This window comes from Marmota marmota, unplaced genomic scaffold (genome assembly GCF_001458135.2).
Source record: "Marmota marmota marmota unplaced genomic scaffold, marMar, whole genome shotgun sequence".
NCBI lineage: Eukaryota > Metazoa > Chordata > Mammalia > Rodentia > Sciuridae > Marmota > Marmota marmota.
In genome coordinates, this window is record NW_026000102.1 from 4,675,748 (window position 1) to 4,690,934 (window position 15,187).

General features: G+C 51.9%; 2 protein-coding genes and 1 pseudogene across 2 annotated transcripts in view; 2 read left to right on the plus strand and 1 right to left on the minus strand.

Annotated features, from left to right (window-relative positions):
• Positions 1-9,094, plus strand: part of Dnajc11 (DnaJ heat shock protein family (Hsp40) member C11) — a 71,459-nt gene extending 62,365 nt beyond the window's left edge. The window contains exons 13-19 of the mRNA XM_015501453.2: positions 56-172; positions 4,150-4,305; positions 5,319-5,388; positions 6,419-6,476; positions 6,585-6,727; positions 7,230-7,359; positions 7,719-9,094. Of these exons, the coding sequence (XP_015356939.2) occupies positions 56-172; positions 4,150-4,305; positions 5,319-5,388; positions 6,419-6,476; positions 6,585-6,727; positions 7,230-7,359; positions 7,719-7,744 (700 nt within the window). The 3' untranslated portion in view covers positions 7,745-9,094. The remainder of the gene's footprint in view (positions 1-55; positions 173-4,149; positions 4,306-5,318; positions 5,389-6,418; positions 6,477-6,584; positions 6,728-7,229; positions 7,360-7,718) is intronic.
• A 335-nt stretch (positions 9,095-9,429) lies between these two features.
• Positions 9,430-14,352, minus strand: Thap3 (THAP domain containing 3; the record flags this gene model as incomplete). The annotated part of the gene is made up of 4 exons (XM_015501310.1): positions 9,430-10,187; positions 10,492-10,596; positions 10,973-11,035; positions 14,119-14,352. Coding segments are annotated over 4 exons (687 nt in total), but the record flags the coding sequence as incomplete, so codon positions are not given.
• LOC107155546 lies at positions 10,113-12,523 on the plus strand (annotated as a pseudogene).
• Positions 14,353-15,187: the final 835 nt, after the last annotated feature.

Consider the following 15,187-nt stretch of genomic DNA (forward strand, 5'->3'; position numbering starts at 1 on the left):
ATCAGGTAGTGCTGGAGGGACGTGGGCACTGACCGCCGCCCTCTGCATCCTGCAGGGCAGGCTTCTTCGGGACCGTGGTAGAGTACGGAGCCGAGAGGAAGATCTCCAGGCATAGCGTCTTGGGTGCTGCTGTCAGTGTTGGAGTCCCACAGGGCGTTTCTCTCAAAGTCAAGTAAGTTGAACTCCCATCTTTCTGGCCAGGGAACACTTGGCCGCTTCCCTCAGCTGGGCTAACCTGAGTCAAGATGAGCTAGCCGTTGCTTTGCAGTTTTGTAGCTGTGGTTGCTTCTGCCTTGGGTGCATAAGTAGAGGTCAGGGAGTGCAGAAGTCTCACAGAGAGTTAGGAAGGTCTGGGTCTCTGCGCCTCCTTCTCTGAAGGTGCTGGCTGATGCCAGGCGGCCTGATGCTGCCTGCATGGAGTGGCACCACCCGAGCACCTGCAGCATCAGCTTGTCCTCTCCCCAGATGCACCGCGAGCACAAACACCCTTTTCCCCATGCCAGCCCCTACCCTGACTCTCATTTTCAGAAGTGTTGTCTGCGTTTGCTTACTTTCCTTCTAACCTCCTCCTGTTGGGCGCTGTTCCCAAGCCCTTTCCAGAAGCAGCCAGCAGTGGGGACCCTCCCTCCTACAGCAGACCAGAGGGCAACTCTTCTCGTCTTGCTTGGTCTCTGCAGCTGCTGCCTATGGCTGCTCCACGCTCCTGTACGCCCTCCCTGCCCTGGGATCCTGGGATATAGCGTTCTTTCTCTGTTTTTTCTGACCAGCAAATTCTCCTTTTCTCCCAAACTTCTCCCTGGAGACATCACGTGGAACACAGTCCTCTCTCTGGGTACTCTGTCACGTAGGCTCCTCTGGCCTCATGGCTTCATGTACCAAGGACTCACACCTCAAGAGCCCAAGTGTGGACCACTTCCTGAATCTCCAGCTCCTACTCACAGTGAGCCCTCTGTAGTGAGGAGTTCCAGTTCTATGGATTTATGCAATGTCAGGCGGAAAATATTTGGAGGAAAAATATTGCACTGTACTGAACATGGGTAGATTTATTTCTTGTTATTATTCCCTATACAGTATAGTGTAATGATTGTTTATACAGCATTTACATTGTGTTAGATATCATAGGTAATCAAGAGATGATTTAAAGTATATGTAAGGAACTGGGCTCATCCAGCAACTCAAGAGGCTGAGGCAGAAGGATCACAAATTTGAGGCCAGCCTCAACAACTTTGCAAGACCCTGTCTCAAAATAAAGAATAAAAAGGACTGGAAATAGGTGCTGAGGTTGTGGCTCAGAGGTAGAGCACTCGCCTAGCATGTGCGAGGCACTGCGTTTGATCCTCAGCACTATATAAAAGTAAATAAAATGAAGGTATTGTGTCTGACTACAGCTAAAAAATAAAAAAGACTGGGAATATAGCTCAGTGGTAAAGCACTCCTGGTTCAATCCCTAGAACCCCACACACAAAAAAACAAAAGCCCTACAGAGTAGCCTGTGATTTAGTCTGTTTCAACACTGCTCCTGTGCAGATGCTGAATGACATCTAACATATCCAAATTGGGTTCTCACCCCAAGAGTGTAACCCTATATTTTTGGAAAGAAACATTTACATTCATTTGAGTTTTTCCAGCTAAATTGTTCCAACTGAATTGGTATAGAGGTTGAATATCCCTTATCTGAAATGCTTAGGATTTTTTCAGATTTTGGAACCTTTGCATAGACCTAATGAGAAGGAGTGGGATCTAAAGTATGTTTCATATGTATCTGATTCATATAGCCTGAAGGTAATTTCATATACTATTTTTGCACATGAAGCCAGTGTGGAACTTTCTACTTGGGAAAGAAGTTTTGGATTTTGGAACATTTTGGATTTTCATATTAGGGATGCCTCACCTGTATGAACCAAAGTTTTGTCAGAAGGCACCATATTTTCAACCAAAGCAGATTGTCTGTCTTTGCTAAGTGTGCTCTTATATTCTGTTTGTTGGAGGAATCACATAAATGTTTTAGTTTTAAACCAACATCACCATGTTCCTNACTTTCTCTTAGTATAGCAATGAACTTATCTTTAGGAAGAACCTTGGTTAATTTTTCTCTTTACTTACAAATTTGTAATTTTTTTTTTTTTGTGTGTGTGTGTGTGTGGTGCTAGGGATTAAACCCAGGGCTTTGTGCATGCTAGGCAAGCACTCTATCAGCTGAGCTTACACATCCCCAGCCCTGTTTTGTTTTGTTTTGTTTTGTTTGTTTCTTTTGGGTCCTGGAGTTTGAACCCAGGAACGCTTAACCACTGAAACATCCCTATCCATTTCTTATTTTTTTAATTTTATGTGGCGCTGAGAATCACACCCACTGCTCCACACATGCTAGGCAAGCACTCTACCATTGAGCCACAACCCTAGCCCCCCCACACCCCTTTTTTATATTTTATTTAGACACAAGGCCTCAGTAAATTACTGAGGCTAGCTTTGAACTTGGGATTCTCCTGCCTCAGCCTCCAAGTCGCTGGTTGACAGCTATGCCCAGCTCAGTCCTATTGAGAGTTGTTTTATGGCCCAACATTAATCCAGATGAATATACCATGTGCAGCTGAAATGAACGTGTGTTCTGTAATTGTTACATATAGTGTTTCACAAATGCCAGTTAAATCAAGATGACAGCAATGTTGAGAATTTTTATTTTTTTATTTTTACATAATACCTCTATTTTATTTATTTTTATATGGTGCTGAGGATTGAACTCAGTGCCTCACATGTCCACTGAGCGACAACCCCAACCCCAGTGTTGAGAATTACTATAGTTTTAATGATCTGGGGAGAAAGTTCTATCAATGAGAGGAATGCTAACATCTCCAACTCTGATAGTAGATTGATTTGATTGACTGATTGGTTGGTTGGTTGGTTGATTGGTTGGTTGGCTGATTGGTTGATTGATTGTACCAGGGATTGAACCCAGGGACACTTAACCCCTGAGACACATCTCCAGCCCTTTTTATTTATTTATTTTTAGATGCTCTTTTTTGTTTATTTTTTTAGTTGTCAATGGACTTTTATTTTATTTATTTATATGTGGTGCTGAGAATCAAACCCAATTTCTCATACATGCTGGGTAAGTACTGAGCCACAACCCCAGACTTATTTATTTATTTATATTTTATTAGTTGTTGATGAACCTTTATTTATTTATATGTGGTGCTAAGAATCGAACGCAGTGCCTCACACATGCTAGGCAAGCGCTCTACCACTGAGCCACAACCCCAGTCCCAAAAAATATATGTACATTTATTTTTTAGTTATAGGTGGACCCAGTGTCTTTATTTTACTTTATGTGGTGCTGAGGATCGAACCCAGTGCCTCATGCATGCTAGGTGCACTCTACCTCTGAGCCACAACCCCAGCCCTGTATTTTTTATTTTGAGACAGGGTCTCGCTAAGTTGTTTAGGGCCTCATTAAGGCAATGAGGCTGGCTTTGAACTTGCAATCCTCCTACCTCAGCCTCCTGAATCACTGGGTTTATAGGCATGAGCCACAATGCTCAGCAAAGCTTTGGTTTAAAGTAAAACAAAAACAGGCCCAGTGTAGTGGCACCTGGGGAGGCTGAGGCAAGAGGATTGTCTGAGCCCAGGAGTTCAAGGCCAGCTTGGGCTACAGAGCAAGACTCTTGACTGATGGATGGGAGAATGAATGGATCTGATCACCTTTGTTTTGTAACATGTGGCTGAGTTCATGGGTTCTCCCGTTAGCACCATCAATCTAGCCCAAACTACTCAGCCATCACTGGGAACAAAGCCTCCTTAATTCGCTAACTTGAAATCTTCACAGACTTTCTTAGAACATGTCTCTCCAAGACACCTGTCCTCTGGGGCCTGTGACCCAGCACAGCCACAGGGGACAGTTGCTCTGATTGTTAATTCTAGGGCTTCGTCTTGAGGTCCGCACCTAACAGTCCCTTCTTCTGCCACATCTGTCACATCTGGCAGCTAACCTTTGGAATGGAACCAGCAGAGGGAGGGGACTGTAAAGCCAGTAGGTACTGGGATCCTTGGAACTGGTGCTGTGGTACCTCAGGCCTGCTTCCTGTGGCTGGGACCCATCAACCTTCACTAGAAAACCTGACTTATCCTGGGTGTTTTGTTTTTGTTTCTCCCCAGGCTAAACAGGGCCAGTCAGACCTACTTCTTCCCTATCCACCTGACGGACCAGCTGCTGCCCAGCGCCGTGTTTTATGCCACTGTGGGGCCTCTCATTATCTACTTTGCTATGCACCGTCTGATCATCAAACCATACCTCAGGGCTCAGAAAGAAAAGTGAGTTTCACACGTCGTGGGGTTATTAGGAAAATTAAACTAGTTAACGCATATAAAGTACTTGGCATGGCATCCGGGTCCTCACAGGTCTACAATAAACCCTACCCAGCAGCAGCAGAACTGTCCCCTTGATTTGTCATTCTTACTTTCAGAAAGGGCTAGAGTTGGTGTCTAAAGTCGATACTCTAAACCATGACCAAAAGAAAGTCTTCCTTTTTCCTCTAGCCATTTCTTTTCCTGGCATAGCATTTAAGAGGAGCGGGTTCTGTTCTCCTGCAGGGGATATGTATGTGCTCACTGTAGTTGGGAAGTCACAGGAAGGAACTTACTGGGTGGGTCCGTGCGGGTGATCTCCTGGGGCACGGTGTGAAACCTGAACTCCTAGAACATCCCCACAGAAACCCAGGGGTGTGGGCTGTGGCACTTTTTAACAATGTTGTTTAATGGAGACTTAGCAAACCTGTAGAACAGAGGACCCCTCTGTTCTGGGCACCTCTGGCCTTGGATTACTACCATCCAGGTTCCCAGTTCCCCTGGAGGCCTGAGGCTTGGAACTGTGAGTGTGCTAGGTCAAGTCTTCTAACAGGACGCAGTATGCCGACCCCAAGTCCCTGTGCTTTGGTACAGGAAAGTGGGTTTTATGTTTCTGTGTATCTAAAGTAGTGCGAGTTATTCCTCCCAAAGTGCTGTGTAATAAGCCCAGAGTCAGGCAGAACCTCCTGAGATTCTTGCCAGGTGAGGTCTTCTTTCCAAGGAGTCTGCCAGTGGGCTCTTGAGGCCCTGGAGGAGGAGGGGAGGGAGCGAGGGCCACACAGTAACTAATGGAAGGCTGCGCAGTCCTGTAGCTCACGGGCCCGCCTGAGACTACCTGGGAAATATTTCTTGAAGCACCAGAACCAGCAATCCAGTGAGATCACAGACTGTGTGCTGGGCTCAGGTCCAGCAAGGGCCCCTGTGGACGGACTGTGGAGCAGCACCACGCTCACATGTGGCTTGTGCTTCTCTCACAAAAGGGAACTGGAGAAGCAGAGGGAGAGCACTGCCACGGACACCCTGCAGAAGAAGCAAGAGGCAGAAGCGGCCGTAAGTGCTCAGCATCCAGCAGGCCCACCCCCTCGGATGAGCCTCCTGCCACACAGAGCCCAGAACACAGGAAAGACCCTCTTCTCCAGCTTGCGTGTCAAGTTGGCTGCAGGATGCACTGCACCCTGCAATGGGCTCGGGAGCCTTGGTCTTTTCTTCCCCAGCAGCCTCACTGTGTAGCCTTTATGCTTGCTGTGGGATGCACTCCTGGGGACTTAGTTCCCTGTCCTGAAGATATCGACAGCTCTCCAAAGGCATAACGGGGTTTTAAAAAATAGCCAGAGCCAGGTGCAGTGACCCATGCCTGTGATCCCAGCAACTCAGGAGGGAGGCAGAAGGATCACAAGTACAAGGCCTCCCTGAGCAACTTAGCAAGACCAGGGCTGAGGATGTAGCTCAGAGTAGAGAGCCCCTGGGTTCAATCCCCAGTACCACACACACACAAAAGTAGCTGGTATTTCCTCTTTTCCTTCCCATTTTGTACTGCCTTCTTTGGGACATGAAGGAGTAGATATCTTGTATGAATGGCAGGGGACCAGGGGGTTCTTGGTGGTCAGAGGAGGGCTGGCATGCACAGGATATCAGCAGCAGGCAGACAGCCTGGAGCAGGCCAGGGCCCGTGTGTGCAGCTGGGGGAGCACATGCCATCGCAGGGGAAGTGCAGTCCAGCCCAGCTAAATGGTGCCCCACACGGACAGGGGGTTCCTTTCTCCAGAGGCACTGGGAATTCACTTCTTGGGTGAAATCTCTGTAAATGCCAACAGTATAGTCTACCCACTCGTCCAGGATCCCTGGGAAGGGAGCTGAGTGCTGTTGCTCCCACTGTGTGCGTCCTGCCATTTCAGCTCCCAGTTACTCGAGCCACCTACTCAGCCTTGCTGGTGGGGAGCTGAGCACCAGGGCATCCGCTCCTTCCCTTACAGACCCTGAGCACTTGTGCTGGCCTGGACACGGACTGCCTGCCTGGGACTGACCAGCTCAGGGGAGCAATCCCAGCGGGCTCTGATGTGCTTATTGTCTTTCCTGGCAGGTTCGGTTGATGCAGGAATCTGTCCGAAGGATAATCGAGGCCGAAGAGTCCAGAATGGGTGAGTAGGCGTGTCCTCTATGGGCTGGGGTGGGTTCCAGGGGTCTCAAAAATCGTAAGGGAAGTATCCAGAGAAGGCCTGTCCCTGCACTGACTGGTCTGTCCTCAGGGCTCATCATCGTGAACGCTTGGTACGGGAAATTTGTCAATGACAAGAGCAAGAAGAGTGAGAAGGTGAAGGTGATCGACGTGACTGTGCCCCTACAGTGCCTGGTGAAAGACTCGAAGCTCATCCTCACGGAGGCCTCCAAGGTGCAGTGCCAGGCCCTGGCCTCCCACCAGAGGAAGAGCACCCTGGCCTCGCCCGGCCAGCTGGTTGCTGTGGCCTTCGTGTTGCCAGCATCCGCTCCATGCACCAAGTAATGCCCGTGCTGGAGCCGTGGGCCGTCTTCGTTTGTTTATTCTTAAATCTATTTGCTCAGCAAGTGGCAGCAAATGGAACACACACTTCCCTGCAGTTGTGTTGTTTACCTCTGCTGTGTTCCAGAAAGAGGGCAAAGCCACTTGGAGCACATGTGAGTCTCGCCTTTGGAGCCTGGGGTGTGAACTCTCCAGAATTCCAGGGCAGATCAGCTCAGGCCAAAGAACTAGCTTCCTGGGAAAGCCAGGTGCTCTGCTGGGGCAGGCCACTGTGGGACAAGCGGTTCTGATAGTCACACCAGTTCCACCTCCAGAGTGCACGTCTCCTTCCACGTGCACAGTGAGGGGAGAGGGAGGCAGCGCAGACTCCGAGACTCACCATGGTTCTTTACAGGCGGGCCTGCCAGGGTTCTACGACCCGTGTGTGGGGGAGGAGAAGAGCCTCAGAGTGCTTTACCAGTTCCGAGGTGTGCTGCACCAGGTGACGGTCCCTGACAGCGAGGCCCTTAGGATACCAAAGCAGTGTGAGTAGCCCCTCCAGTCACCTGTACGTGGGGTAGCACATCAGGGTGACAACCACCTTCCCACTGGGTCCACCTAGGAGCAGGGAGGGCAGCTGGACCCTGGCCTAGTGATTTGCCCAGAGCCTGTGATTTGTGCCCCAGGAAGCAGTGTGTCAGCCCTTTCACAGGTGAAATTGGGAGTAAGCACTTGACCAGCGTCTGCAGTATGAGTGGCTGGGAGTGAAAGTAAACTTCTGCGCTCCGATGAGGTCCTGGCAGTCTGTGCCGTGGCCATCTGTGGCCTGAGCATTGCTCGCTCCTCAGCCAGGAAGGCATGGAAATGGACGCCCTTCTAGCCTGAGGTGGCTCTGTCTTTACAGCTCACAGGATCGACACAGATGGATAAACTGCTGCAGAACCTAACTAAGAAGAGGCTGCAAAAATCTTTTCCTGGGAGTCTACAAATTTGGAAGCAGGGAAGCCCCAGACCCAGATGTTTCTATTTTATTTTATTCCTCTAGAAGGTGAACCACATCAATTACGTGAAGGGACACGCAGTCGCCCAGCGTTGTGGGTGCTGGTGGTAGGACTGAGGCGGCCCCTCACAGGCCAGACCACAGCATGGTCCTCAGCTTTTACCAAGAACCATGTTCCTGGAGGGCAGGGCCCACGGTACCGGACCCCAGTTCTCTGCACACCTGCAGCCTGGCATCCAGCAGCTCTGGGGTCTGGAGGCCTTTGTGGGCCACTCTGTCCTCACACGGGACAGCTGCTCCTCAAGTGCCCACTGCATGTGGGCAATGTGGGCAGGAGGGAGGCGTCCATAGCCAAGGCCTCCAGGTGAGGGATCTGCCCAGCCACCCCACAAGCCACCTTCCTCTGCCGAAATGTCACCAAGTGAATGTGGAGAGGGCTGTGGGTTTATAAAACTGCTTTTTATCTGCGAACAAATGGGTTTGGAAACTGGTCTCTTTTTCCCCACTCCCAGAGCTGCTTCAGTCATTCCTCTTGCCCCTGGCTTGGAACTTGATGTAACCCCAGAGCCTGTCCCTGTGGGAAAAGGCCCTGCCACCAGTGGACAAAAGCTAGCTGTGTCCATCTCAACCTATGACACATACTCCCCTCCAGAGTTCAGTGCTGGAACTAGGGGAGGTCTGCACGGAAAAGGCAGACAAGAACGGCCATACGCACCCAACCAGAGGTAGGGACCCCAAGGCTGGCCCCAGCACCTGTGCCTCCCGTGAGTGCCCAGCAGGTGGCACTGTTATCCCAAGCCCGGCTCCTTCTGGGGTGTCTGCTGAGACCCCTTGGTGTGCCCCACTTGCTGTGTGCCACAGTGAATAGCTCCCTGGTGATCAGAGACTTGTCAGCTGGGCCTTGGAGCCAGCAGTGGTCACTTGCTCATGGCCTCCAAGCAGATGCTGCCTTGGCAGTGGTGATGACCACTGGCCCGGAAGGCTGAGGTCACTCTGGCCTCCAGCTCCCCTGCAGCTAAGATCAGGCTTCACTCCCCAGCACTGTTATCTAGGTAACTGCTGATGACCCCTCTCCAGTTTTTAAAAGTGGTTTAGATTGTCCAATTCTGTAATATCTCAATTTTTTAAAAGGGGAAGTTTGTGGCTGCCCCACGAATGAGCCTGAGCTCGCAGCCTGGTGGTCCGACCCCAGGGCACTGCTGCTGTCTGTCTGAAGCAGGCTGTTCAAGGGCACTCTGCCCACAATAAAGACATCCCGAGAGCTGAGGGTAGTTCTTTAATTGATCTGTGTGTTCATTTTTAGGAGTTCACAAAATAAATAAGTGGCTGCCTCTTCCCCAGAGGCCTGGTTCTTGTCCTGATTCTTCACTGTTGAGCCACGTTTTACACCACAGCTTACCTTTCCCTTTGCCTTGAAGATGTGGTTCTGTTTTCTACATCAAACACTGGCCTCCAGTTAGGAAGTCAGCTCAGCTAGGATATCACAGCTTTTTTTTTTTGTAGTCACAGGTAGGCACGCCCAGCCTATTCTTTAATGGGAAACAGGAAGTTGGTCCTCTTAGCAGCAGGGAAAGACAAGATAGCAGGAGAAAAAATGAAATGAAGGAGAGAACACTGCATGTGGAAAGACACTTTATTCTGGTGTTCACCAGCACCCGGTGGAAAGGAGGCACTTCTCCCAGCTTCCGCCTCCGATCAGGTCAGGCCCACTGTCCAGGATGACAGAGGGGACCCACTCACAGGTCACAGCCATCGCTCCCTCTGCATGGGGGCGGGAGGGCCCCACAGGCTGTCCCTAAAGGAGGTGCACTGGCAGAGAAGGTTCCCCCACCTCGGGGAGTGCCTGTGACACTGTCGGGTCAGTTCTTCAAGCTGGGGTTCCAACCATGCTTGCACAGAAACCAGACTCACCCTGGCACTTTGGTGCCCCAGCAGGTGTGGCTCTGGCTCACATGCGTCCCAGCCCCTGTTCCCCCGGCAGAGGCCTCTCAGTAGACCAGGTGGCCCCTTCCTCAGTATCAGCAGCAAACCCAACTGTCCATGACCAGAGCCCCCAAATCACTGCCTGCCCTGGGTGCTGTTTCCAGCTCAGCTCCGCTGCTCCGGCCGTGGCCTGGCCTGGGGTCCCTGCTGACCCCCTCTGTGTGTGCGGAGGCGGCTGGACATCCTCTGCATCACCAGCCTCTGGGCCTTCAAGCGCTTTCTGAGCTTTTCATTTTCTTTCAAAGTGAAGAAGAGTTTTTTTTTCAGGGCATCTAAGTCCAAAAGGGCATAGCTGTGGTCAGAAGCCTGCATGGGGAGGGCCCTCTTCAGCCCAGCGGGGCTGGCTGGCCAGCCAGGAGCCTCTGCTGCTTCTGATCTCTGTGGCAAAACCTAAGGACAGAGTTGAGCAAGAGCCATGAGCTGCCCAGATTGTCCCCAGCAGGAAGACTATCCCAGTTGGGGCCACCGGTGACCCATCGCCAGTCCAGTTCTGCTCCGGCCCTGCCACTGCTCTGCTGATACACAGTGTACCTAAGTCCTGCTGGTCACCTTTACTGGGAAGCTCTAAAATCAAGGCCACTGATCCTGCTCTTCTCATTCTCTTATTAGGGGGGGACAAGGTTCAATGTGTAGCAAAATGAGCTGCCAAGATCAACTGACCACACGCTGCCTTCTGTGGGGACCCATGTCTTACCTGCTGCAGGGGGCCTTCAGTGTTTGGGGGCAGCTGCAGCTCTTCCAGCGCAATGTCCATGCTCTTCCTTGGGCCATCCTCCTCGGCCCCTGCCTCAGGGCAGACCTGGGAACGGCAGGCAGGATGGCAAGGCAGGGAGACACCAGACACCACAGCTGCCACCATCCGTCCCTGAGCAATCCCTGCATAAGCAGCTACAGCCAGGGATGGCCACAGGGCCTGCACAACAGTAGAAACAACCTGCCTCTTACGCCACAAACCTGAGACCAGGGCACCAGACGTGGAACCCCCCAAGGTCTCTCACACTGAACAGAATGAGGGATGGCTCTCCCTTCACAAGAAATGAAGTGACCCAGACTCTAGCTGTGAGGAAATGGAACAAACCCCTGCAGGCCAGCCAGCCATATTAAGAAGCTGCTGCCCACACCGTAGACCCCACAGCGTCACTGAGATGAGCAAAGAACAGCCAGCACAAACTCACCTTCTCTCCCTGAGAGCCGGCATCTCCTCTCTCCCTGGCTCGGTTTGTGTTCTCCCTCACAGGCTGCAAGACAGGACACAGCAGGTGCAGCCAAGGCATGATGAGATCCCCATCACTAAGGTCCCTTGGAGCCAGGCCTTGGGCTCCTGTGACCCCAGTGTTCAGCCTGATGCGGGGCATACCCAACCACTCTTGCTCAGCCTGTGCTCCCTTTCTCCAAAGATGTTCCCAAGTCATGGTCCGGAGGCCCCTGAACAGGGCCCTGTAGAGCCAGGACTTAACAATACACACGTGTTGCCCCAGGGCTGCCATCTGGCCATCAGTAGATGTTTGCCTTGTGACAGCACACAATGGAAAGCCTGGCACCACAGACACAATCTGCAGTCCCTGCTCAGCGGATGTGCCCGCAGGAACCATAACCAGTTTCTCTTCACCAATCTGATGTGGGCACCAAGCACAGCAAAAGCACACATATCCTCCTGGCCAGCTGTGTAACTGACCTCTTACTCCTGGGGCAAACATTCCACACATGTGTGTGAACATGATAAAACGACTCCACCTCTTAACAAGCATGCACTGAGCAGCCCCCTGGGTGCGGGTATACGGCACTGAGCCTATCCCTGCCATCATGGTCCTTCCATGGTTCAGTGGGTGTACACACTAGGAAGACCAAGGGCAAGAAAGGGGTACTACGGAGAGCCAGAGGGACAGAACAGACCTGGAGATGAAGCAGCAAGGGTGGGGGTGGCAGGGAGGCCTCTTGTGAAGGGCAGAGCCAGGGCAAGCTTCCCACTCCTGAGCTCAGGCCCATCACTCGCTCCCAGTACCAGTCAGCCTAGGGGCCTGCTGTTTGCCCCACACCACTTTGCCCTCCGGCTTCAAGCAGGTGCACCCTAGGGGCCCCCACACACTGGCCTTGGCACACCTAAGGTTTAGGAGTCAACTCAGTCTCCATGGCTGCCATATCCAGCTATTGTGAACTCCCTCCCAAGCAGAACCTGAACTTCCTGTCCCCACCAAGACATGTCTACCTTCATGTCCCACGGGAATGTCAAACTCCACCTGCACAAAATCAAATTCAAGCCACCGCCAAGGACTTAGCAGCCTCACCCTCGAGCCCCCTCGCTTCCAGATGTTCTATCCCCGCTGCCCACCTTCCCCTAGCAGTTTCCACGGAGGAAGAGGAATAGTAGCCTATGTCCGTTACCCAGGACCTCTGTTCTAGCGACCCCTTAGCTGATGCAAGTAAGGGTGGTGACCTGCTTCTTGCTGGCCCCGAGGGTTATATCCATATGAGAAATCAACACAGACAGCAGGAAGACCCTAACCACTGTCCAAGGGATCGATGGTGACGACAATAAAAAACTAGTGGAGGTGTTGAAGAAGAAATTGGCCTGCAATGGTACTGTCCACTGAGCATCCAGAAGATGCAGAAGTAATTCAGCTGCTGGGTGACCAGCGCAAGAACATGTGCCAGTTCCTGGTAGAGACTGGACCAAGGGCGATCAGCTGAAGGTTTTAACTGTTTGTGGCTCACTGAAGCTCAAGTGAGGATTTCCCTGCCATGAGTCCCTTGTCTCAAGTTCAAAAACCTCACAGCTTATAAAATTTAACCATTTGAGATCTGCTTGTAACTTGTAGTAGTGTAACTCCTTCATGCATACACTGAAAACAGCCATGCCAAAAAAACCCAGGGAGTCCAGGAACCACCTGCTCCAGGGGCCAGCAAGCTCTGCCCTCCAGAGCTCCCTCCCTGCCCACCAGCACCACGAGGTGCACCACACTGCCCTCGTCACTCACAGCTCTGCTCACTGGCCTCCAGAGGAACTTCTGCCAGGCCACAGGTAGCCTTCCAAAGCCATGACCCTCCCACTGCTACAGACTGAATGTTTGGTTACCCCCCAAATTCACATGTCGAGACCCTAACCCCCAGTGTGATGGCCTTTGGAAGCACTAGAGTCGATGAGGTTATGAGGGTGGGTCCAGATGATGGCACTAGTGACCTCATTAGAGCAAAAGGGAAACCTACTCTCTGCTGTTTGCCAATGTGAGGATACAGAACGGAGAAAGCCATCCACAACCAGAAGCAGGTCCTCCTCAGGACCTGGGCATACTGGCACCCTGGTCTTGGACTTGCAGCCTCCAGAACTCTGAGAAAGAAATGCTGCCTTTCAAGCCACCCAGGCTAGGTCCTCTGCTATAGCAACCTGAGCTGGCTAAGACATCCTAAAACCCCATAGCTTGTCATGCTCCCATCCTCTAGGCCCAGCTTCTGGGACCCTCCAAAAACTGTTCCCAACTCTGACCAAATTTTTTTGACTGCCAGGCTCTGCCCACTGTCCCTGAGTCCCCTCTGCTGCTCCCCCTGCAACACCATTCCATTCCCCTGGCCCAGCTCCTCTCCCTCACATCACTGCAGGCCCAGCAGTTCGTGGCATAGCACACAGTAGGACCACACAGTGGTGCACGCTGCACAGTCCCGGTGCTACTAAGACAAAGAGCACTGTGCCTGTCTGCAGCACCAAACCTGCTGCCTCAAGGGGAAGGAAGATCTTCCCTGCATGGTCCCCAACCCAAGGAAACCCAGGCAGAGCAAGAGGCAAATGACCAAACTCAGCCAGTCAGCTGCTCCAACAACAACTGTGGTGAAGAGGCTGGGTTTGTTTTTAAGAGACAGGCTATGCTGTCCAGGCTGGCCTCGAACTCCTGGGCCCAAGCAATCCTCTAGCCAGAGTGCAGGTGCACACCATGCCCAGCGTTACATGATTTTATTTTTATATTTTTGGTACTGGGATTGAACCCAAGGGCACTCTACCACTCAGCTACATCCCCGCCATTTTTGTTTTTCATGTTGATACAGGGTCTTGCTAAGCTGCCCAGGCTGTTTTCATACTTGTGGTCCTCTGGCCTCAGCTTGGAGTCGCTGGGATTACAGGGGGGCATCAATACACCCCAAACAACTTATTTTAAAGCAAAGATCACAGCCAGCAGTGCCAGCCTCTGGGGTCCAGAGCCCTGACAGTATCACCCCCAAATAGTTCGTGACCTTTGCTTTTCCTGCCAATGCTACCTCTGCCCCCAACTGCTGGAGGAACCCATTGGGCTGAATCTGAAGAGACCAAAGGCGGCGACCGGCATGTCCCTACCTGCGTGGAGTCCTGAAAGGCAAACACTGTCGGCACAGCATTGTGCTTCAGGTTTTTGCGGTTTCCAAATGCACTGAAGCATTCGGGTCTGAAGTGCTCGGAGCAGATGACCGTGTGCTGCTTAGGCTTGAAGCCAGCCCGGCCGATGTTCAACACCCACTCCTTCAGCAGCTCAGGCCGGCTGAATGGGAACCTGAGGTGCAGACAGAGGTGAGAGGTCTGGCAAAGCTGAGTTCAGCACTACTGCAGGGTACTTTATTGTACAGCTTTGGAAATTCGTAATCTCACTTTGTTAGATCACATCTAATTTCTGGAAGCTTCTGGCATGGCTGTTAACAGCATTCTTAATGGAAACCTGAGAGGATAAACATGGTCAAAGAGCCCAAATGAGGGGCTGGGACTGAAGCTCAGTAGTAGAGCACTTGCCCAGCACATGTGAGGAGACAGGAGACAGGTCTCTTGCAAACTGTCCAGAGCAGAGTATTTGTTGGAGGGTGGGGGTGGGAGTTGGTGCCACCCAGATGCCCTTCAATTGTAGGGCAGATGAACTCTGGTATATACATCTGATGGAATACTATACTGCAAAGAAAAGGAATGGACAGCTTCTGCACATGGCAAAGGATGACTCTGAAACAATCCTGAGCCAAAGACAGAAAAAATACATGCTGCGATTCCATTTCTGTAAAGTTCAAAACCGGCCAAATCAATCCATTCTGATAGAAGGCAGGACTTTCCCAAGGGCAGATGGGAGGAGGACGACTGGAAAGGGGTGCAGCAGCTCATTCAGCAGGCTTCACTAGGTGAAAACAGGTCTGTGTACGATACATCAATAGAAACATTAAACAGTGCCATGGCCAGAGAGCACAGGCCGTCGACCCTCTAGAGACGCTGCAGGGCGGAGCCCTAGAGGAGTGCTCTCCTGGGCAGGGGCCCCTGGCGTGCTGGAAAAGGGGTCCTGGGCTGCAGCACCCCTTCAAGTGCCCGCCATCCTCCCATGACCGCGCGGTCCCTGCCCGCCGCCCGGCCCCGAGGGTTCCCATCCCTGCTCGCCAAAGACGGGTCGGGAGCC